The sequence below is a fragment of the Hemicordylus capensis genome, chromosome 4, assembly GCF_027244095.1.
Source record: "Hemicordylus capensis ecotype Gifberg chromosome 4, rHemCap1.1.pri, whole genome shotgun sequence".
NCBI classification, from domain to species: Eukaryota; Metazoa; Chordata; class Lepidosauria; order Squamata; family Cordylidae; genus Hemicordylus; species Hemicordylus capensis.
This window is the reverse complement of record NC_069660.1, coordinates 266,695,662-266,719,107: the sequence shown is the minus strand read 5'-3', so window position 1 is coordinate 266,719,107 and position 23,446 is coordinate 266,695,662. Positions and strand designations below refer to the sequence as shown.

General features: G+C 42.3%; 1 protein-coding gene across 15 annotated transcripts in view; it reads right to left on the bottom strand.

The window, feature by feature from the left end:
* CSPP1 (centrosome and spindle pole associated protein 1) overlaps positions 1–23,446 on the bottom strand; it is a 121,290-nt gene that overhangs the window by 56,178 nt on the left and 41,666 nt on the right. For 11 of the 15 annotated variants that reach the window (XR_008306938.1, XR_008306937.1, XM_053249259.1 and 8 more), the window contains 7 exons: positions 21,939–22,032; positions 16,765–16,822; positions 10,161–10,175; positions 9,182–9,372; positions 7,547–7,665; positions 1,745–1,829; positions 1,384–1,504 (listed from right to left, as the gene is read on the bottom strand). Coding sequence is in view for 13 of the 15 variants with exons in the window: in XM_053249259.1 (XP_053105234.1) it covers positions 1,384–1,504; positions 1,745–1,829; positions 7,547–7,665; positions 9,182–9,372; positions 10,161–10,175; positions 16,765–16,822; positions 21,939–22,032 (683 nt within the window). In the remaining 2 variants the exon portion in view is untranslated. The remainder of the gene's footprint in view (positions 1–1,383; positions 1,505–1,744; positions 1,830–7,546; positions 7,666–9,181; positions 9,373–10,160; positions 10,176–16,764; positions 16,823–21,938; positions 22,033–23,446) is intronic. The other 4 variants (XM_053249263.1, XM_053249265.1, XM_053249269.1 and 1 more) reach the window with 1 other exon arrangement.

The following is a 23,446-nucleotide window of genomic DNA, read 5'->3' as shown; positions in this document are numbered from 1 at the left end:
TCTTCCCTAAATGCCTGCCTGGAGGCGGTAATGGACTGGATGAGGGATAAGCTGAGGTTGAATCCAAATAAGACGGGAGGTACTGATTGTGGGGGACCAGGACCCATGAGATGGTTTAGATCTGCCTGTTGTGGGTGGAGTTACACTCCCCCTGAAAGATCAGGTACGTAGCTTGGGAGTGCTCCTGGACCTAAAGGACCTAATGTTTTTATAATAGGTCTTTAGCACTCTACTCCATCTGTTAATGACTTCTAAGAAACATCAGGAAACTAACATTTGAAAGTCATAAGGTCCAGATAACTCATATTGCAGAAAACATACAGGTTCAATACAATCCTACAACTGTATGCAGAGGATTCATGAAAAGCCATAAAAATAGCTGTTATTTACAATATATTTATACCACTATTCATAAAGTGTCATAGTGGTTTATAACAATATAAACTGTATCCAATAAGACAGACAAACAACACAACAGTTAGCAGCAATATTTTTTTTTTAAAAAAAAACCAGAACAAGTGAAGACTACATTTTTTAAAAGCCCTCTGAAATAAATACATCCACCCTTCATACAATTAAGGATTGCTATAGAGAAGGCCCTGCTCTTTGTAGAATGAATTCTAGTCTCAATATGAGAGAGAACATGGAGCATAACCAACTCAAAAGATCTTAAATGGAGGTGAGGGGTGGCTCATATGCAAGAGGTTCCCCCAAGATAATCAAAACATGAGCAGTTTAGAGTTTAGCAGTTTAGAGTTTTAAAGGACTTTGCTTCCCTCCACCCCCATGTAAACATGTCTAGAATGTTACAGGAAATGCAAGTTAATATGCATCTCTCATGCCCCTATCCAGCCCTTCTTCCACTACTCAGTCAAGGGTCACAAAGATGGAGAAAATGAAGGGTTGGATGGGAATAGGAGAGGTATAGACAAGCTTCCCAGTCCCCCATAATGGTCTGACATAGTGGCTACATGTGTGCAGAGGGAGAAATGGAGAGAACTGGGCTCTGTTATAACCCAGGAGGATTACTCCATGAGCTGACACTGCACCCAGTAGCATAGATCAAGCCTTCTATTTTACATGTAGCATATAGGTTTTAAAAATTGTAGTTCTGGATAAAAATTCAGCACAATAAAATAACTGAAATTTTTTCCCACGGCATAATCTCACATGCCAGAGTCCAATCCAACACAAATAAAGTTCACTTTTTAAAAACTTGTGATTAGGCTTTATAATGGATTTCATGTTGTTATGTCTTATTAGAATATAACCAGACCCATTAAGAAAAGAATATTCAATAGTGAGAGATTAATCAAGTTTCTTTTAAAATGTACAACAATTGTTTAATGTGGAAAATCCATTTTTGAACCAATTATATCATACCTGCTGTTGCAATTCTTGTTGGTAAGTTAAAGTAGCCTCTTTTGAAGGCTTTGGTTTTTCTTCAGGAAATGCTCCCAGACCTCTTGGTCTATCATTTGTGACTTGGGCTCCAATTTTACATCTGCGCTCAAAAGAGTAAGAGATGCAATATAATTTAAAAGCAAAAACTAAACTAGCTTCATATTGAAATGTGTTTCAAGTGATACTTCACTACTTTTTCCTCCACAATCCATCAACTTCCTCCACAATCCATCAGTGAAAGCTGTCTCCCCACACCCCACCACCATATTATCCTATTTCAAAGCCACATTCCCCAAGAAATAACACCCCCAAAAATCAAACTAATCCTAGTGCTACTTACGCAGACACTGGAAGTGGTCTTTGAACAGTTTCAAGAACAGGTGGAGGAGCAGGGGCAGGCTGCACTCCCATTACGCTTGTACCATCTAAAACAAAGGCATTTGAAATCTAGATTAATAATTTATGGTGATACAAACTTGAATTGAACCCCTGCTAACTGGGCAAAAAGGCACCTTTTAACGTGGTGATTCTCTTTATTTAGCAGGGGGATAGTAACTGGCCCTATCCACCCCCAGCACAGTACCTCCAGTGACTGTGGCTGGTGTCTATCTTACATTTCTTTTTAGATTGTGAGCCCTTTGGGGATAGGGATCCATCTAATATTATTATTATTATTATTATTATTATTATTATTTCTTCTCTGTGTAAAACGCCCTGAGCCATTTTTGGAAGGGCGGTATAGAAATCGAATAAATAATAATAAATTAAATGCAGAGATGCACAATGTCCAGGAATTGTGCCAAGTATTTAATATGGAAATAAAAATAGATATTTGGGCAGATTCTTCAAATTGGGTCAAAGACATGATTCAAAAGCTCCATGATTTTGTGCTGAAGGCTTCTCTATCTTGAAGTGGGGAGGGGATCTAAATGTTTATAAATTAACAGCATAACCCAAATAGAGAATTAAGCTTTACTGAAATAGGCAAGGGATATATATATATTAGACCCAACACTGTGTTCGTTTGTTTTAAATAGAAGAGACATGAGAAAGAAGACTTTAGAGCAGAGAAATGGCAGGTTGAAAGGGTTAACTGTTTTCCTGCTCCGAATCACCTTCTCCAATGCAGCTTTTCCCCTGTGGGGTCCCAAACACATGAGTGTATTTACAACCCCATGACGAGGAGATTTAATGCAGCAAAAATGTTAAGCACAGACACACACACACACCTCCCTCTATTCTATATTCTTGTCTTTCAGGACTGCTTTAAAATAAAAAAAAGAAACCACAAACAAAATTGCAGCTCTGTTACATCTGTGTGTATTGCATGTAGTTAACCCCCACCCCACATATTGGTGTGCCAATCTAAGGGGTCTTGGAAGGACACTGAATCTTGAAAATGCAGAATTAAATGAATAACATTTCAGTGAAAAATAGTTTGCTAATTCAGTTGGTTAAGAAAAACAACTTCTAAACACAGACAGTTTTATAAATTACAGCAAATGCAGGTCCCCATATATCCACAGTGTTTCTAGTAACGATTGGTAAAACCTGCCGAACTATATTTGGAATGGGTCTTTCCAAATGTTTTTAGAGAATTCTCCAAAGTTCAGGAAGACCCATCTCAGGAAACTTCTCTATCATTTACAGCTCTATCGGCCAGCCTCCCACCCTGCCTCCCTTTGCAAAGGGAGAAGCCAAGAGGGATTTCAAAAGCCTTGAGTTCTCCCTATATTTCCAGTTCTCTGTAATGAAGTCTTCTGAGCATGCCTGAATAATCAATTAATGACAAGAACCCTGGGCACTATAGGGTTTTGTTTTCCTTGTCAGTAAGTGGGATAAAGAAAAACAGGATGCTTATCCTTAACTTTTTATGGCCCAGTATCATTCACAATGTGGGCTCTGCGCCTGCGCAGCAGTCCCCACAAAAGGATTCACACGCTCCTCAAAGTGCTCTGAAGCTCTGCCCTTTCTTGGCACCAGAATGCTTTCCTTCTCAGTTCCTGGACAGTCGCTGTGTAAACTGGAGTTCTTGCTTCACAAAATAAATAAGTTATGGTAAATATGACAAATAAATGGGAAACCTGGCTGGGTGTTGTGAATGATAACGGACTACCAAAAGATTAAAAAATTACAGGTAAGCAACCTGTTTATCTTTGTGGTGGTCCGGTATCCCTCACAAAGTGGGTGATTACCAAGCTCCCATATAGGGAGGTGGATCCAAGGATGTCAATTAAAAGGTCATCTTTAGGACTGCACGCCCCAAACCAGCCTCAGCCACAGAGCAGATGTCTAGGGCATAATGCTTGACAAAGGGTAGGTCAGAAGACCAAGTAGTGGCTTTCCAGATATCAGAAAAGTTAACACCAGACAGGTGAACAGCCGAAGCGGACACTGCTCTGGTAGAATGTGCCTTGATAGTGGATGGCAGTGTCAACCCTTGCTTCTCATAACAAGTGGATATGCTGGATCAGCCATTTGGATAGTCTTTGTTTGGAGACAGGCTGACCTTTGTTGGCTCCATCAAAGGTAACAAAAAGTCTCTCTGATTTCCTAAGGTCTTTAATCTTATCCATGTAAAATAATAGCACACTACAAACAACTAGAGAATGTAGCGAGTGTTCAAGGGGTGATACTGGTAGGTAAAATAATGTCTTGGTTAATGTGGAAGTTAGAGACTACCTTGGGTAAGAAAGTGGGATCAGTGTGCATGACTACTTTTGTTGGGCTAAAAGTGGCGAAAGGCACTTTGACCTCCAGGACAGTCAATTCACTAACCCTTCTGTTGATGGTGATAGGAATGCTGTTTTCATAATGAGTAATTTAATCGGTGCAGAGGATAGGAACATAGGAAGCTGCCATATACTGAGTCAGACCATTGGTCCATCTAGCTCAGTATTGTCTGCACAGACTGGCAGTGGCTTCTCCAAGATTGCAGGCAGGAATCTCTCTCAGCCCTATCTTGGAGAAGCCAGAGAGGGAACTTGAAACCTTCTGCTCTTCTCAGAGCGGTTCCATCCCCTAAGGGGAATATCTGACAGTGCTCACACTTCTAGTCTCCCATTCATATGCAACCAGGGTGGACCCTGCTTAGCTAAGGGGACAAGTCATGCTTGCTACCACAAGACCAGAATAGAGGCTCAAAAGGGGGGCTTGGTGAGAGTCTAGAGCAGGGTTTCTCGATGTGTGGGTCCCCAGATGTTATTGGATTTCAACTCCCATAAGGCCCAGCCCCAGTGGCCTTTGGTTAGGAATTATGGGAGTTGAAGTCCAATTACATCTGGGGACCCACACGTTGAGAATCCCTGGTCTAGAGGACTAGAGAAAGAATGCAGGGCTCAATCTGTTTCCTCATTGGCAGAAAAAGGTTATTCAAGCCTTTCAGAAATATTTTACAACCAGGGTGGGAGAAAAGGGTGTTTGAACCCCAACCTGAATGCATAGCAGAAAGTGCTAATAAATGGACTTTAATAGAGGAATTAGAAAGTCCGGATTGCTTAATAGAGGTGAGATACAGGAGGACTTGACATACAGATGCTGTAGAGATGGGTCAAATCCCTTGGATTGTGTGTAAATTGAAAATCTTTTCCATTTGTGGCTGTAATTGCATCTGGTGGAAGCTTTTCTTTCATGAAGAAGAATGTTATCCAGAAGTTCAGCCTCCATGCAGTCATATTCAGCGTCTGGAGGCTGTGGTGAAAGACCTTGCCATTGTTCTGATTTAAGAAGCCGGGACATTGTTGGAGACAAACTTAGGACCCAAGACAGTCACAAGAGGAGAGGGAAGAAAAGGCTGCCTCAGCCATCACAATGTAAGTGGAATGCATTTCGTTTCGTGGAGCAGGATTTTGCTTAAGACTTTGGGCAGGAGTGAGAAGGGTGGAGAGAGGTAGAACAGTTGGCCCTCCCAAGGGATCTGAAAGGCATCTCCCATGGACCCTTTCCCCACTGCCACTCTGGAGCAAAAAAAGTGGGCATTTTTTGTTCTGTTGTGTAGCAAACAGGTCCACTTGGGGAGTCCCCCATAGTTGGAAACGTTTGGTGAGGACATCTTCATGTAGCTCCCATTCGTGCTGGCAGGCTGCATCAGTCTCTCTGCTGAGACTGCCAAGACGTTGTCAGCACCCCTTATACGGAGAGCCAAGGGGTATATTGAGTGATGAATGCACCAGTCCCAAAGTTGAACAGCAGGGTTGCAGAGGGATCTGGAGTCTGTGCCCCCTCACAGTTTATGTATGTGATTGCTATGGTGTTCTCTAGTAGCACTTGAATCGTTTTGCTGGAAAGGAGTGAAAGGAACAACTTCAGGGCCAAGAGGACTGTCAGAAGTTCTAGAAAACTGATAATGTAGGGAAGCCTTATGTTGGTTCCAGTAGCCCTGTGCATGAAGGCCTGCACAATAAGCACCCCAGCCCTTCAGAGAAACATCTGCAGGAACAGATATTGTTGGTGTAGGCAGGTGGAATGGCAGGCCATGTTGAGATTTTGTGGCAGAGTCCACCAAAGAAGATAGTCCAGTACAGCTTGTGGTACCAAAAGCTGTAGTTGCCGGTCGTCGATATTCGGTTTGAAAGTGGACAGGGCCACAGTCGGAGGCGTCACGTGCTCAGTCAGGCATAATTCACTGCTGACGTGCAGGATACCATCAATCGCAAGGGGCACTAAATCAGGGGTGCACAACTCAAATGACCTGGTGGGCTGAAACAGACCGTGACCTGGCTCATGGGGGCTGAGGTCAATTTTTAGGGTGCCGATTATTCAAGTTAACACTTAACATCAATCAATTAATTAAATCAAATGAAATGAAATTAATTAAAATGAATTTAATCAGAATTTAATTTTGATGATCTGGCAGGCCAAGATTAATTTAAAATAAAATAAATTGAATTAAAATTCACTCTAATAAAATAAACACAATACAATCTGTACAAAATACATAACAATAAAATGCATTGTTCTTCCTTTCTACCTCTGCCAAATCATCACACTTAACATGGAGCACTTGTAAGGAAAAAAATTAGTGAAGCTTTTCTCTTAATTTTTGTTAAGGAAGTTACACTTTGATCCTTCATCACACAGACTTTTATGAGAAAGAGAAAAGGGAGATGGGGAAAGAAAGATGGAAAGAATGGGGCAGACTTGGAGAGAGAGAGAGAGAGAGAGAGTCTCTTAACTTCACGGGTGCGCCACGCAATTGGGAAGAGATGCCGGGCCAAATGGCAGGCCATGGCATCACTCTGGTAGCCGCAGCCCCACCACCGGGGGCGAGGGGGAGAGAAGGACTACTGCCTCACACACACCCTGCCCAGCAGCCATACCCTTGGCTGTGCAGTGGCCGGAATTGGAATTTTTAAAAAAACCACAGAGGGAAATTGAAACTAAAAAAAACAAAACAGAAGATTGCAGTAGGGGGCAAAGAAAAAAGGCCTCGGGGGATGGGTGTGGCCCACGGGCTGTATGTTGTGCAGGCCTGCAATAAATTGTCTGTGCGCTCTGGGTCAGGTTGGATATAAGGGTTAAGGTTAAACTTCTCTTCATCAGAGATCCAAGAATGGAGTCAAAGTCAGGCATAAGAGGAAAGTCCTTCGATATTGTCAAAGGAGTGCAATGTCAGGATCAAAGACTGTATCTGTGGGCACTTAGGCAAGTTGGAGTGGGTTTTGAGGTCAATATCGGAGTTGGCTGCGGGACTGCTGCACAGGTGCAAAGCCCACAGTGAAGGATACCAGACCACTACAAAGATCAAAGCTGTACTTCTCAGCATTCATGTCAGCAAGTATAGCTTCAAACACAGCAGGAGTAGCCTTCAGGAGGCTGTTTTTCTTCCTGCCACTACCTCACAACTTGGAAAGTTTATGAATGTGGAAAAGGAAGTGGGAGCAGAACTCAGACAAGAGGGCTGGCACCAAGGCTTTTGAAGCTGCAATGAAATTTGGAAGGGGACTGAACTCAGTTCCAGGAGCTCAGAGATGCCCAAATACCCTTTCTCGATTTCTGAAACTCTTATACATTCCTATATTCAATCCAGTTCCACTATAGTGAACAATTTGTGTAACTGGATATCATAATAACCTTCAAAACATCTATTACAATCTTTCTAGAACATGTGGCAAAATACTTATCATGAACCCAGACAACTTACAGTATGCAAGACTAGGATCCAAAGGATTCCTGGCTCCATAGAAGTAGTATGCATCATCATATGGAGTCCGGTAATTATCTGTCAGAATTGGTGGTGGTGGTGGAGGAAGGGGTGCAATTCTAAATCAAAATAAAAGGAGAATGTATTTGACACAGGGTTTAAAAAAAAATACTATGCATCACAACGAGAAGAAATGAGAGCAAAAACATTTGGGAATTTTTTCCATATCACATGATTACTTAATGCTTCTCAAAGAAAGTCATTATATTCACTGCCCACTTTTAATTGTTGTACTACTTCAAAAGACATGGGTGTATCACAAGGCAAAACAGACTTGTTTCAGGTAAAATTCTTCCAGGACCTGTGCACCCACCTACATAGGGTCTTTGCAGGTGACAATGTTGTTGCATAATACACATACAGGAGAATCAAGTTATTCGTGGGGGTTCCGTTCCATAGGGTGCCCCACGGACAGTGAATCCACAAATAACGGGGCATTATGGCAATGGGAATCAGGGGGGTAGGTTCCCAGATGCTGAAAATTCCAAGTTTAGCCCTGCCTCCCCCCAATAATCCCCAAATGTTCCCTCAAGTTGCCCTACCGTGCTGCACCATCACGCACGGGGCCGAAAATAAACCAAAAATCATGTTTCTTGCCTTCCATTTTAAGTCATAAAATGGTTCCCAATCTCTCCAGCAGTCAAAATGGTGGCCAGAAATGACCTCCGAGGTCATTTCCAGCCACCCCAACCCACAGATTTAACCCTTTTTTGTCCACTTTTTTCCTGCTTATACCAAGATCAGGTACTAAATATCCGACTGCAGATACGCAAAACCGCAAGTGCTAGACCCACGAATAGCAAGGTCCTCCTGTAAATTGTTTTAGGAGTACTTGAAGGGCTCCCAAGGGGTAATTAGAGACCTCCTCCTTCCCCATGCTGTAGCCATACTATTAGACTGAGCCATTTTTGGAAGGGCGATATATAAATCAAATAAATAAATAAATAATAAAATCTTCAATGACTTGAAGCCAACACATCCTCAGCTATGTATCCGTTCGAGAAGTGGAAGGAGGGAGATTGAAGACCCTCCTCCTCTGCTCCTAATTGGCTAGGTACATGCTGAAGCTCAGAGTACCAATCCCTCAGCCTAACTGACAGACTTCAGAAAATTAGCACTGAATACTCCCATTTATTTCAGTGGGAATACTCATGTAGACATAGAGCTACACCCTCATTTATAAATCTCAGGACCTTTCAGTTTATGCTGCACTTTCTAATAGGGCAGAAAGAAAATGAAAGCATATAATCAATTCATTTCAGTAGCTTCAGCATTAAAACTATCTACATAAGTCTTGATTTTATATACAGTTTACATCATTGAGAAACGTACTAAAAACATGTACTGGGAAACGCTGTCATCACAAAATGGCTGTCTAGAAGGCAAAATATCTTAAACATTAAACATTACAGACTTCTATAAAAGAATCAACATCCATCTGTGAAATATATACTGGATGAGAGGAACAGAATATCCAACATGGTTTGTTTTTCTGTGGCAACTGAAATTTAACACAACATACAGCTCATGTCTTGCCAAGCAACCAGTTGCAAAGTGAACACTAAAGAACATTACCTGGGAGCTAACATTTCTCCAAGCGTAGTGGACAACCCTCTGTGAAAATCTTCATTCACGGGTGAGATAGGAGGTGCAGATGTGGAATAAGGTCCAGGTGTAGGTGTTTGAAAGGCTAGTCTGGGTCTTTCTGGTGGAATTCTCTCCTCAGAAATCTGTGGTGTTAATCCCAGCTCTTTCAGTCTGTCGGGCTATGAAGAAAAAAAGTTGTTTTATTACTTATTATAATATGGCACTCAAACTATTTCAGTTCTAAGAGCCACCACAGAAAGAACATATTTGCAAAAGCTGTACTGTATTATTACCAAATTATTTTCCAAGAAAAAATTATCATGCTAAACATTTAGTTGAATTCACAAGTAATAAAAAGACCACTTTTCATATTACCATTAGCACTCCTGTTAATCTTAGAGAAAGCTTGGAAAAGGTTCTTTCTAATGAAGAATAACATTCTCTAGCACTTGAAGGGGGAGAATTAACTGAAATATGCCCAATAAACATTTCTGAAACATTAGCAATTAAAAATACAATACATGTTTTTGATGCACTACTATTTTATTAGTAAAGATTATGAGTGCATTTGTTTTTGAATTTGAAAACCCACAATATGCACTTTTAATTTGCTAAATAATAATATTTATTGATAGTTGGTAAAGGCCACAGGAGGGGGAAAAAGAAAATGCCATGCACAATGCAAAAAGCATGCAGGTTTCAAAACCATCCCTCAACATTTCCCTGTCAACTGCCATACACCTTAAAATTCATCTTAACTGTCATGAACATTAATATGCGAAAGATTGCATAGATATGTGGAAAAATGGGTTTACTTTTGCATTAATTTATCACAGTTTTTGCTACATTATTAGTTGCATTGCTGACCAGAGAATTCCAATACCTCTGGAACCCTACATGCCTAACCAGTTATATATCAAATTTGGTAGAACAGTTGTTGACAAAGTAGCAATGTTAAAGTGTTTACCTTTTCTTCACTTAGCTGCAAGACAGTATATACAATAGAGTTAGTACTTACAACTACAGTACTGCACAATTCAGATACAAAATAGTGTTACATTAAATTATTAAGAGTTTTCTAAAAATTAAATTGTTATACTGTATTCAAAGTTGATGAAAGTTCTTGCCTAGTGGAATGTTGCACAATCTATTTCAGCTGGGATCCAAAGGGGATCCTGAGCACCAGTTTTCCTCTCCCTTTGGCAATTAACAATCTCTCTTAATTTTCTCAAATTCTTGAAAAAGATCCTTTTTGTAGTTGGGGCCAACAAAAAAGAATTTAGGATGCTTAAATCTAACACAAATTTTCTTTTCTGCATCAAGCCATTAATTGCATTAATATTAATTAGTTCTTCTTCTATAAACTAGTTTAAGTGGTTCCCTATTTCGATCTATATCCCACTATGGTGGATTCCCTAAAGCAACCATAACTCATCCAGAAATATACAAATAGTTGGGCCCTCTGCCTCTCACTCAGAAAGGGAGCATGCTTGACAATATAGGGACTTTCCCGAAACTTCCCTCCTCTCCAGAAAACTACCACACCCTTCTGTTAGCAGTTTTATTAGTACTAGTCCCATTAACCAAAGTCCATTGATCCAACATACTTGAATGATGGAAGGGGTTAAGCGCAGCTGAGGCAGAGCAGCCAATGTTTATTTTTTTAAAACACTGTGAGAGATGAGCACTCCAGTGATGATGAGAGCAACTGCATAGCCTCCACTTCACAATGGCATCTCAAGATAGGGCAGAGACTACCAAAGCACCTGGTAATGATGCAATGGAGCGCCATCCAATATCTGCCCATGACAGTAGGCATACTATAGGGGTGTGCACGGACCATTTGCCGCGGTTCAGTTCAAATTTGAAATTAATTCAGACCAAACCATGGGCCCCCAAACCAGTTCAAACCCACCATCTGGGTCGACGAAGCAGTTCAAACTCCCAGAAACAAATGCGTGACAGTCACTCTTATTGGGCATAAAACCTTTGTTTCCCAGCAGCTATAGTTACTGATCTGAGTCAGGGGAACAGCAGCTTAGCAGAAATAGAGCACTTTGGCAGCAGTGGTTATCTGGTTTAATCAAAACTGGAACATCACCCAAGAAACATACAGCATCTAGAAAGGTCTATATACTTGAAAGATGCCATAAATACAGACACTGCTAGCAACACAGGGTTTCTTTAACCAGGCCCTTTTGTTGTTAGATATAGACTTACGAAAGGATGGCAAGATGACAGACACAATGCAAGATATTAGCTTTCTTTTGTCAGGTGTAGAGTACCAAGAATATCAACTTTCCTCACTCACACAGCGCTCACTGTCATCTTTCTAGCCTTGTTCCAACTAGTTTGTCAACCAAAAGCAAAACAAAAATGCCACACACACATTTCATTTGTATATCAGAGGCCAATGACACAACTATGGCCATGGCACATGATCAAAGTGCAAGAGCCCTCAAATAACATAATTTTAGAAGTAGTTCAGCATCACGGGCAAATTTGTGGCCTTTCTACATGATCTTAGTTGGGAGCTCTGAGCACTGAAAACTGACTCAAATTCTCACAGGCGGGAGGGAGGACAGGTTGGGCTTCATAACCCGTTAAGGGATTCACCAGGGGTGTTTTTTGTTTTTGTTTTTACAGATTCATTATTTGACATTTTGAGACTAAGAAAACTAGGAGAGCTAGCAGAGGATTGCAAGGGGTGAAACTGTTCATGGACTGAAGATTACAACAATATTCTGAAATGAGTGTTATATCCAGGCAATAATACCACAGAAATCCATTTGTTTTGTTTTTGTATATCCTTGTAGACCAGAAATACATTTCATTTGAATTACTCCAAGTGACAATTTTAAACAGTGCTGACGACAATATAATATAATATAATATAATATAATATAATATAATATAATATAATATAATATAATATAATTTAAAAACTAGTGTAAGTAGCAATGATTGGGTCATTATGTCAGTCAGTGTCATGCTGCCTCTGTCAACAAGCAGTTGTATATAGACAATTATTGCTATAAAGCAATATCTCCAAGTTATTGTGACTTTCACTCCATTCCTGCTCCCACAGCTGAAAAACTGTGGAGATATAATGAAATAAAAGACAGAGAAAGCCTTAATTTAGGATGGAGAACACTTCTGCTGTTAAAGAGTTTTTTTGAGTTTTGTAGGAAGAATCTGAAGTGTGACCAAAGCTAGCTTATTGAAAGCCCACAGTGGGGCAAAATTGACTAGCTCCTCAAAGCGTTTAGCCCCACCCCTTGCAAGTGGTACATTTCTTCAGTTTTGACAGGCTAGAGTTTTCTCCTCAGTTCCTGGAGGACTGACATTGGAATCCAATGTCTTATGGAAGTAGTGTACATTTCTACAAGGTAAGTAGTGGCTTTTCATTCTGCAAATATACATATTGTCACTTTGCATACTGCATACTGCAGCACAGCCGCTGGAAGGGTCTTATGACTGCAATGGATCACTACCAGATCAAAAGTTACAGGTGATCAACCTGTTTATCTGGATTGTGACCAGTTGCACTCATATGTGGGTGACTAATGACCTGTCAGTCTGGAGGCAGGTGTACTACACTAAGGTAAAACCCTTTTCAGCACACCCTCCTGAAATTGGCCTGAGCTGCAGAGCGAAGGTCCAAAGCATAATGCTTGACAAAGGTAAGCTCCAAGGACTAGGTTGCTGCAGTGCAAATGTCTCTGAGCTTGATTCCTGCCACGTGGGCAGCAGAAGTAGCATAAGCCCTAGTAGAATGGGCCCGTATGGTTTTAGGAGGGTCCACTTTTTGGTGCTTGTAACCCAGAAATATCAACTCCACGATCCAGTGGGAGAGTCTCTGTCTTGATATCTGGGAGCCTTTCACATTACTTTTGTAACTTACAAGAAGTCTTCTTGACTTTCTGTGTAGAGCTTGGTCAGTTTCAAGTAGAAGAGGAGAGCACGTCTCAAATCCAGGGAATGCAACAAGTGCTTCAAGAGGCATTGTGGGATTCCGGAAGAAGGTAGGTAAAACAATGTCACTATTAATATGGAAGTCCAAGAAAAGCACCACCTTATCCTCATGAAACTTAGCATAGGGGACATCGATTCAGAGAGTATTTAGCTCGCTGACACGGCAAGCCAACATGGCGAGCCAACATTATAGACAGGCCATTTTCAACATGAACAACTTAGGAGATGCCATAGCCATGGGGTCAAATGGAGGTTTCATCAGGGCTGCTAGAACGAGGGATAGGCTCCATTGGCCAGTGGGCCACCGAATAGGCAGATAAAGGTTGTTCAATCCCTTAAGGAATCTCTTTGAGTCTGGATGAGAGAAGATGGTTTTCCTGCCCCATCCAGATGGCGAGCAGAAACAGCTGCCGGGTGAACCTTGATGGAAATATCAAGGATCAAATATCAGGAGAGGAGAGCTGGTCTTGTGGTAGCAAGCATGACTTGTCCCCATAGCTAAGCAGGGTCTGCCCTGGTTGCATCTGAATGAGAAACTTGATGTGTGAGCACTGCAAGATATTTCCCTCAGGGGATGAAGCCGCTCTAGGAAGAGCAGAAGATTTCAAGTTCCCTCCCGGGCTTCTCCAAGATAGGGCTAAGAGAGATTTCTGCCTGCAACCTTGGAGAAGCCGCTGCCAGTCTGTGAAGACAATACTGAGCTAGATGGACCTATGGTCTGACTCAGTATATGGCAGTTTCCTATGTTCCTATTGGCCAGGTTATGGTGCTTCAGAGATGTGAGGTAAAGCAATACCTCCCAGGAGGTAGTCTTATGAGGTAGGGAGCCATGTTTCTGAGCATAAACAGCTTCCACTTGCTGTTGTAGTTGACATGAGTGGATTTCTTCCAGTCATTGAGGAGGATGTCCTTCAGGAGCCTATCCTCCACGCTATTAAGTTCAGAGTCCTTAGGTCGGGATGGAGGAGCCTTCTGTTCTCTTGAAGAAAATCTTTGTGTTGAGGCAGTTGCCTGTGGTGACCTTTTGACAGTAGGAGTACTTGCTGAAACCATGGCTGCTAGTAGGGGTGTGTCCGAACCGGTCTGGAGGCCATTCTAAAGGCCTCCGAACTGCCGGACCGGTTCGGACCTGGCCGGTTCGGGTCCGGGTGGGGGGGTCTTCCTTTAAGGGCGGGAGGGCTTGCTTACCCCTCCCTCCTCTTTGCCCCCGCCAGAGGCCGTATTGTACCTCGTAAATGGGGCGCTGGAAACCAGCCGCCCCCGCCGCCCCGCCCCCCGCGAGCAGATTAGGGCCAAAAATTGGTAAAGTACTGCCGCCGTCCCGCCCTCCCTCCCCCCCGAGTGCTCACCGCATTGTTTCCAAAAAGAGAGAGGAACTCGCGAACAGAGCTCCTCTCTCGGCAAAGTCTGTGGCCCAACTGGGGCCTGGGGCGCACACACGCGCGCGCTACGACATCTAAAGGAACTTCCGCCGGAGGCCCGGTCTACCCGGCCTCGTCCCGGCAGTACTTTACTAATTTTTGGCCCTAATCCGCTCGTGGGGGGCGGCGGGGGCGGCTGGTTTCCAGCGCCCCATTTACGAGGTACAATACGGCCTCTGGCGGGGGCAAAGAGGAGGGAGGGGTAAGCAAGCCCTCCCGCCCTAAAAGAAAGGCCCCCTTCGGTGCTGGTCCGGACTGCTCCGGACCATGCACATCCCTAGCTGCCAGGGCCACCATGGAGCAATCATGATACGGTTTGCAGATTCCTGAAGGATTTCCACCAGTACTCTGTTCAACAGAGAGTAAAGTGGGAAAATGTATTGAAGAGTAACTTGCATCAATAGCAAAGTCACAGAGGGAGCTGGCAGTGGCAATGGAGTGACCTGCGTCAACATCAAGACTAACATCGCAGTTGGAGCAGGCAAGTCTGGAGGAGGAGTGACTTGTGTAGCCATATGAACCATCAACATCGACAGTTGACGTCAAGCTTTCCAAAGTTTATAGTTCTGATATAGTCTGATGAAAGCCCAGGGAAACGTATATGCATTTGTGCTGCATCTCTACAACCCTCTTCACGAATCAAGCCCTGTGTGGAGACATAGTCTCTAGCTGCCCTCCAGATGTGTGGACTAGAAGGCTGCGGTGTCAAAAGCTGGCTACCCACAGAATGGAAGGACTGAAAGGCAGAAGAAGTCAAAGCGCCTGGCATCTTTGGTATCGAGAAAGTCAGGCCGTCCTCAGCATTGAGATATGGCTCAAAAAGCTGTAGAAAGTCAAGCTCGATGGTGTACTTTCGCTAGAGTCTAGCATGTTTAGTAGTCACTGGGCATCATCTGGTCCCAACCTGGCTTCCATGTCGTCATCCTCGACATTAATACTTACTGAAGGAAACCAGTGAAGGACACGAAGCTTGCAGAGTCAGTTGGGCTGCCAGTGAAGGTGATTGTATTGGTGTTGTGGCTGGCGAGCACAAATGCTCTCGACGCCGGGTAGACAATACTGTGGTTGGTACTGCTCTCGATGTTAAGGTCAATATTGACATTTTATGTTGAGCTGTTGGTGATGGACGATCCAGGACCACTACTTCTAGGGTCAAAGGGTGAAGTCGAGGCAGCGTCGGTGCCAATTGAATAATCGGAGACGGAGTGGCTCGGGACACGGTGGAGGCCTCCTCAGTGGTAGACCATGTGCACTTATCCCAATGTTTCTTGTGTGGTGGTGCCTCTCCAGCATCAGAGCCCCGATGCCAAGACCTATGCCTTTTACAATGGGATGAATCTGTAGGCAGCTTTGGTGCTTTAAATGTCTCAGTAGAAGCTGCTGCAGAAGCTCAGGTCAAGGATTTAGACTGTGAGGCGCCAGTCCGCGGCTTTGGCTTTGGTATCACGCTCGATATAGACTTCGACACCATACCTGATGTCGATGGCATGGGAACGTCAATCAGAGATCTCAGTATTGGAGTGCCAGGGCGATCGCTTCATCATAAAAGGCAGCTCTTAGCCATAGTGTTCTATTCTTTCTCATTTGATGAGAGAAAGTTAAACAAATCTTACAGGTGGAGATGTTGTCTTCTTCCCCCAAACAAAGCAAACACAAATCATGATCATCTGCCGACAGAAGTTTAGCGTTGCAGCAAACACAGCGTTTTAAAGTCTTTTTCTTATCCATAACAGGATTGAGAAATAAGGGGGGAAATATCCAAGTATGAATGAAAGTCTGTGTCCAATCCAAGGTCATTACTGAATTAACCGTCCGTTTGTTTCAACTAAGTTAAAAGTATTTAGAGTAAGAATTATCTGGTCCAGTCCGAGTCATTACACGTAATAAACTAAACTATTTTTATTCTTTTTATACAGAAATTGTTCCAGTCCGAGGAGCTCACTGTCCAAGATGCCAACACAATGGCAGTCAGAAAGGAACGGAGGAGAAAATGCTAGTGCGCACAAACTGAAGAAACACACCACGTGCAAGAGGCAGGGCTAAGCACTTTGAGGAGCTAGTCAATTCTGCCCGAATGGTCCCTCACAGACACAGAACCACTCTTATGAGTGCAACGGATCATGATCCAGATCCATAGTTAGCCAGACCTGACAACAGCTGAACAAAATCTCTTACCTTTTTCTCAGGGTCTAGAGCTCCAGATGCAGCAACTGAGAACTCGAGTTCCTTTTCACTATTAGAGGAAAAACAACACACAGAAAAGAGTCATACACAAATATTCTTGCTAACATTCATACCCTTCCTCTACAGAACCAAGAGTCAGAAAAGAGAAGTATAAAATCAATCAACGAAGCTAAAACATATGAATATTTTCCTAGTAAAGCTTTAACATGAGAGCTCTTGATAAAATTAATAAGAACTTTTATATTACACTGGGAATCTCCTAACCATCTTCCTCCTCCTCTTTCCCACATACTGAGCCATCTTGGAAGGGCGGTATACAAATCAAATAAATAAAAAATAATAATACTAAACCATAGACAGCAAAGAGAAATTTATGTATGACATTTGCAGCAGTGTGTAAACCAGGACTGCCCTTATAACCAGAAGTTTGAAATAGTCTTCAACCCTTGGTTAGGAGGGCAATCGAGTTTAGCAATAATCACGGTTAGCACTAACAATGTTACAATGAAGCATAAAATGGGGGGTTGAGATTTACAAGAGAATGAGAACATAAGAACAGCCCTGCTGGATCAGGCCCAAGGCCTATCTAGTCCAGCATCCTGTTTCATACTGTGGCCCACCAGATGATTCCAAGAAGCCCACAGGCAAGAGGTGAGAGCACACCCTCTGTCCTATTGTTACTCCCCTGAAACTAGTATTTAGTATTTCGTATTTAAACTAGTATCACCTTCACTGGCAGCCCACCTGACTCTGCAAGCTTCGTGTCCTTCACTGGTTTCCTTCAGTAAGTATTAATGTCGAGGATGACGACATGGAAGCCAGGTTGGGACCTGATGATGCCCAGCGACTACTAAACATGCTAGACTCTGGTGAAAGTACACCGTCGAGCTTGACTTTCTACAGCTTTTTGAGCCATATCTCAATGCTGAAGACAGCCTGACTTTCTCGATACCAAAGATGCCAGGCGCTTTGACTTCTTCTGCCTTTCAGTCCTTCCATTCTGTGGGTAGCCAGCTTTTGACACCGCAGCCTTCTAGTCCACACATCTGGAGGGCAGCTTGCCTCTGAGGCTGGAAGTGACCTATAGCCACCAACTAATAGCCATTGATAGACCTGTTCTCCATGATTTTGTCCCAACCCCTTTTTAAGCTATCCAAGCTGGTGTCCATCACCACATCCCATGGCAAAAAAATCAATAGATTAACTATGCACCGTGTGAAAAAAGTACTTCCTTTTATTGGTCCTAAATTTTCTGGCCCTCAGTTTCATGGGAAACTGAAGGAACAAGCAAGTGCACTGCACATTCTTCATCAGCTAATCATAGTTAGAATACTGAAAACATCACATCTGCACTGGGCAATTACAGTCTCAAATAAATATATATACACAAGTGGCCCTCATTATTCGCAGGGTTTCTGTTGTCACCTTGAGTCAATGGGAATTGCAGGGTTATGTTCCTAACAATTGGGTTGGGGGGTGGATAGGTGGCCAAAAAAGCAAGAGGGCAGAAATAAGAGCAAAGGAGGACAGTACCTTATTCTCCAGATCTCAAAAATGGCTGAATATTAGCCACAAAAAGAGCCAGCATGGTGTAGTGGTTAGAGTGCTGCACTAGGACGGAGGAGACCCGAGTTCAAATCCCCATTCAGCCATGATACTAGCTGGGTAACTCTGGGCCAGTCACTTCTCTCTCAGCCTAACCTACTTCAAAAGGTTGTTATGAAACAGAAACTCAAGTATGTAATACACCACTCTGGGCTCCTTAGAGGAAGAGTAGGATATAAATGTAAAATAATAATAATAACAACAACAACTACTACTACTACTACTACAAACAGACAAACATCTGCCACACAATACACCAGATATAACTGCAGTTGAGAAGAAAGAAAAACAAGTTAAAATAATCGACATAGCAATACCAGGGGATAGCAGAATAGAAGAAAAAGAAATAGAAAAAAATCACAAAATACGAAGATCTACAAATTGAAATTGAAAGGCTGTGGCAGAAAAAGACCAAAACAATCCCGGTGGTAATTGGCACCCTAGGTGCAATTCCAAAACAACTTGAAGAGCACCTCAACACCATAGGGGCTACAGAAATCACCAGCAGCCAATTACAAAAAGCAACTTTACTGGGAACCGCCTATATTTTGCGACGATATCTATAATAACCAACAGTATTGATGATAAAATTCAGCCATCCCAGGTCCTTGGGAAGGACTCGCTGTCCGGATAAAACAAACCAGTCAATAACACCTGTCTGACTGTGTAAACAAGAAATAATAATTATAATAAAATCTTTTTTAAAATATATTTTTTAATGGCTCTCTGCTGGAAAATGGCAGCTGTATATTAAATCAGAAATCATTTCTGGTTTATTTCCAGCCACGCAAAACTACGGATTGGTGGATTTCACCTATTTTTCTACCCACAAATAATGAAACTGGGTCTCTAAGACCACGGAAACAGAGACCGCAAATAACAAGGGCCATCTGTATGTCATTTTCTTTTTGGACAAAATGTTAAATGTAGCATCTGTTTCCAGATTAGATACATTCAATTTAAGTTTTTGCTTAGTCTTCTGCAATTTCATGAATGTATTTGTCAGAAGTAGTCAAACTTCTATAAAATCCAAAATACTACTACTACCACTTATATACTGCTTTCAACAAAAAAGTTCGCATAGTTGTTTACACAGAAAAAAAGAACAAAACAGCAATAATGAGATGGTTCGCTGTCCCCAAAGGGCTCACAGTCTAAAAGGATACACAGTAGAAACACCAGCAACAACCACTGGAAGATGGTTCTATGCTATGCTTGGGTTCAACCGGGCCAGTTGCTATATAACACAATCTCTACTTTGAAAGGTGCCTCTTCATCCAGTTAGCAGGGTGAGCAATCATTTGCCAAGCACAGTCTATGTCTCACAGAGATAGATATACCATGTCAAGGAAGAAAGCCATTCAGCGTTTTTAGCCTACTTTCCAGTAGGCTTATGAGATCACCTGGCATTCTGTGTATGTGTCCGTGTCTCCCCCCATCCCCCGCTATCAACTTTGCAACGCCTGGACCAATATGAACCAAATACAGTTGTAGGGGCACATAGGGACACCTCAACGGCGTAGTTTGTGATGATGTCATCCACCCCGATCCAAGATGGCTGACACAAACATTTGAGGCTCGGGTGGGCTAACTTGTGAACCACTTAACCGATTTGAACCAAATTTGCTACAGCTGTAGGGACATATAGGGATGCCCAAACAGCATGGAGTGTGATGATGCCATCCACTCCAATTCAAGATGGCAGCCATGTGAACATCTGAGGTGCAAGCGGGCTAATTTGTGGACTGTCTAACCAATTTAACCAAATTAGGTACAGATGCAGTGAGTGACACACAGGGACACCTCAATGGCATAGTTTGTGATTATGTCATCCACCCTAATCCAAGATGGTGCACGCGTAAACTTTGGATGCGCAAGTGGGCTAACTTGTGAACCAATGGACCGATTTGGACCAAATTGACTACAGCTGTAGGGACACATAGGGATGCCTAAATGGTGTGGTATGTGATGATGCCATCCACTCCAATTCAAGATGGCAGCCATGTGAACATCTGAGGTGCAATCGGGCTAATTTGTGGACTGTCTAACCGATTTAAACCAAACTGGATACAGTTGCAATGAGTGACACACAGGGACACCTCAACAGCATAGTTTGTGATGATGTCATCCACCCTGAATCAAGATGGTGGAAGCATACACTTTTGAGGCTCAGGTGGGCTAACTTGTGAACCGCTTAACCGATTTGAACCAAATTTGCAACTGCTGTAGGGACACATAGAGACACCTCAACAGCCTAGATTTTGACATCCAACCCAATTCAAGATGGCGGACACGTAAACCTTTGAGGCGCAGGTGCACTAACTTGTGGACAGTCTAACTGATTTGAACCAAATTTGCTACAGCTGTATGGACACAGAGGTGTCCCAATGTTGTAGTTTGTGATGATGTCATCCACCTTGATCCAAGATGGTGGATGTGTGAACTTTTGAGGTGCAAGGGCACTAACTTGAGGACTGTCTAACTCATTTGATCAAAATTTGATAAAGTTGTAGTGAGTGACAGACAGGGACACCTCAATGGTGTAGTTTGTAATAATGTCATCCATCCTGATCCAAGATGGTGGATGCATGAACATTTGAGGTGCAAGAGATCTAACTTGTGAACCTCGATTTGAACCAAATTTAGTCCAGTTGTAGAAACAGTGAAAAGAAAGTAGGCTGATTAGTTCTTACTAGAACAACTTGTTCCCATTCATCTGTATTTCAACATTTTTGTATCTTTGTCTGAAGAAATCCAATTAAAAAACACAACTAGTAAAGACATAATGCTTCTAGAACAGCATGCTAAAGGGCATATGGACTCCCCAGGTAACCTTTGACTTTTTTTCTTTGAACAGCAGACTCCTATGCCACATCACAAGCTGTCTTTTATAACTTCCCTGAGCTGGGACTGCTGCTTAAGAAAAACATCCAAAGCTCTAACAAGTGTGTGAAGAGCTAGTCGTGTATTTTTCTGTACTGTGGCCTGAAACGCGATTTAAATTCTAGTCAAATGACTTTAGGATTAAAGAGACTAAAACACAACATAACCCCTTAAGGGCCAAATGGAAAGAGGGGGGAATATCTACCAACCAAAGAGCTATTGTGCATCTAGTTACGCCTAAACCATCATATTCAATGGGGTCTGCATAAACATAACTGAGCACAGGATTGCAGTCTGAAAAACCTGTTACACCATCCTTTTGACAAATACCATAGTGTAGGCCACAGAGGACGCTGCTCTCAAGTGAATAATTTGGGGAGGAAAAATAACTTAAAAGGCTGATGTAACACGTTATTTCATGCTGTTGATAATAAAGATTTTTCATTTCATATTTCTCATAATCTCATTACAAGGGCTCAGGAAATCCACTAGTCTGCAATGTGTGAAAAAAATCCCGACAAGTATGTGCCAACGTAATTACTCAGTGAGTAAATTTTGTGTCTGACTGGTGAACAGAGCCGACATTTCTTGACCCCTGCTCATTGCTAATAATTCATCTACCCAAATTTTTAAAATAAACCATTTGAAAAAATTATTTGTCCAACAGCTTCTGTTACCGTCTCTTATTTCTCTGCTGCTCAGCCATTTGCTCCAACAGATCTTGCCTATACTGTTCTTTTCTTCTCTGAATACGTTCTCTGTCTTGCCCCGCTAAAAATGAGGAAAGTAACATAAATATAACTTTCTTTTCTCATTTCAACTAAATTATGCCATCGATACAGCAGAGTACTGTCACTTATATAATTCTGCAGCTCCCATCGTATCAAGAAACATTACTACTTCCAAAACAGTGGCTTAGATACCACGCAGGCTGCCACAGCCCCCCAATCTTTCATCAGGGGTGTGCACACTAGTTCAGTGAATATGGAGAGCCTGTCAATGCTCCTTGCAAACCTGCAAAGCCTCCATTGTTCTTATGAATCGCATCATCACCGTAGGACACTTCCCCATTAGGAATAAGGGGGAGAAATGTACTATAGTGTGGACATAATGTTTAAGGGCCATGGAGGCTCTGAACATTTGTAAGAAGCGTTGACAAGCTCTCCATGCTCAATGAGCCAGCAAGCATGCCCCAGTGATGGAAATGCAGGTGGTTACACAGTAAATAAGCCAGTATATTTACCAAAATATCTTCTGCTTACTTTCCCACTCTGACAATGAAGCTAAAATACAGCCATTATAGTACAATCCCAAAAGCAGTGAGCATACATAAATACCACTGGAGTCAAGTATACATAACGCTCTGCAGCTCACAACCAAATCATTTTTCACATTAGAGACAAGGTCAAAAGGAACATTTGAACAACTGTCAGTGGGAAGGAGCTGCAGAGTAATGGAATCCACACTGTCATTACCTGGAAGCACTGCTATAGAATGGATTTAAGGTCCAAGGTAGACAAGATGAAGAAGATCTGATTACCGATCTCCTGCATCTCATCTACTTTGGCCCTTGAATACATTTCAAGCGACATGTTTCAAAAATGCCAATTGGCTGAAGTGCTAGAACAGTACTATTTTTCTGCAGCTTTATGTGAAACAGTTCACTGTTTTCAGAGGAGAGGTCAGAAAAAAGGGGAAAGGTTTAAACAGGTTGCGTACCTGTAACTTTTGATGGTCCAGTATAATTCACAACATGGGCTATGCACCTGCACAGTACCCCCGCTCCCGCCACGGAACGATTCACAAGCTCCTCGAAGTGCTCTGAAACTCCACCCTTCATGCACAAAGTGTGCTTGGTATCTTTGGCACCAGAGCGCTTGGTATCTCAGTTCCTGCTGCTCATTCAGCCATGATACTTGCTGGGTGACTCTGGGCCAGTCACTTCTCTCTCAGCCTAACCTACTTCACAGGGTTGTTGTGAGGAGAAACTTAAGTATGTTAGTACACCGCTCTGGGCTCCTTGGAGGAAGAGCGGGATATAAAATGAAATAATTAATAATTAATTAATAAATTTTAAGGTTTTAAATGTAACTTTAATGGAATTTTATTGTATTTTAACTTTTGTATAAAATCTTGAGATACATTATGAAAGGTGGTATAAAAACTGAATGAATAAATAAAAATA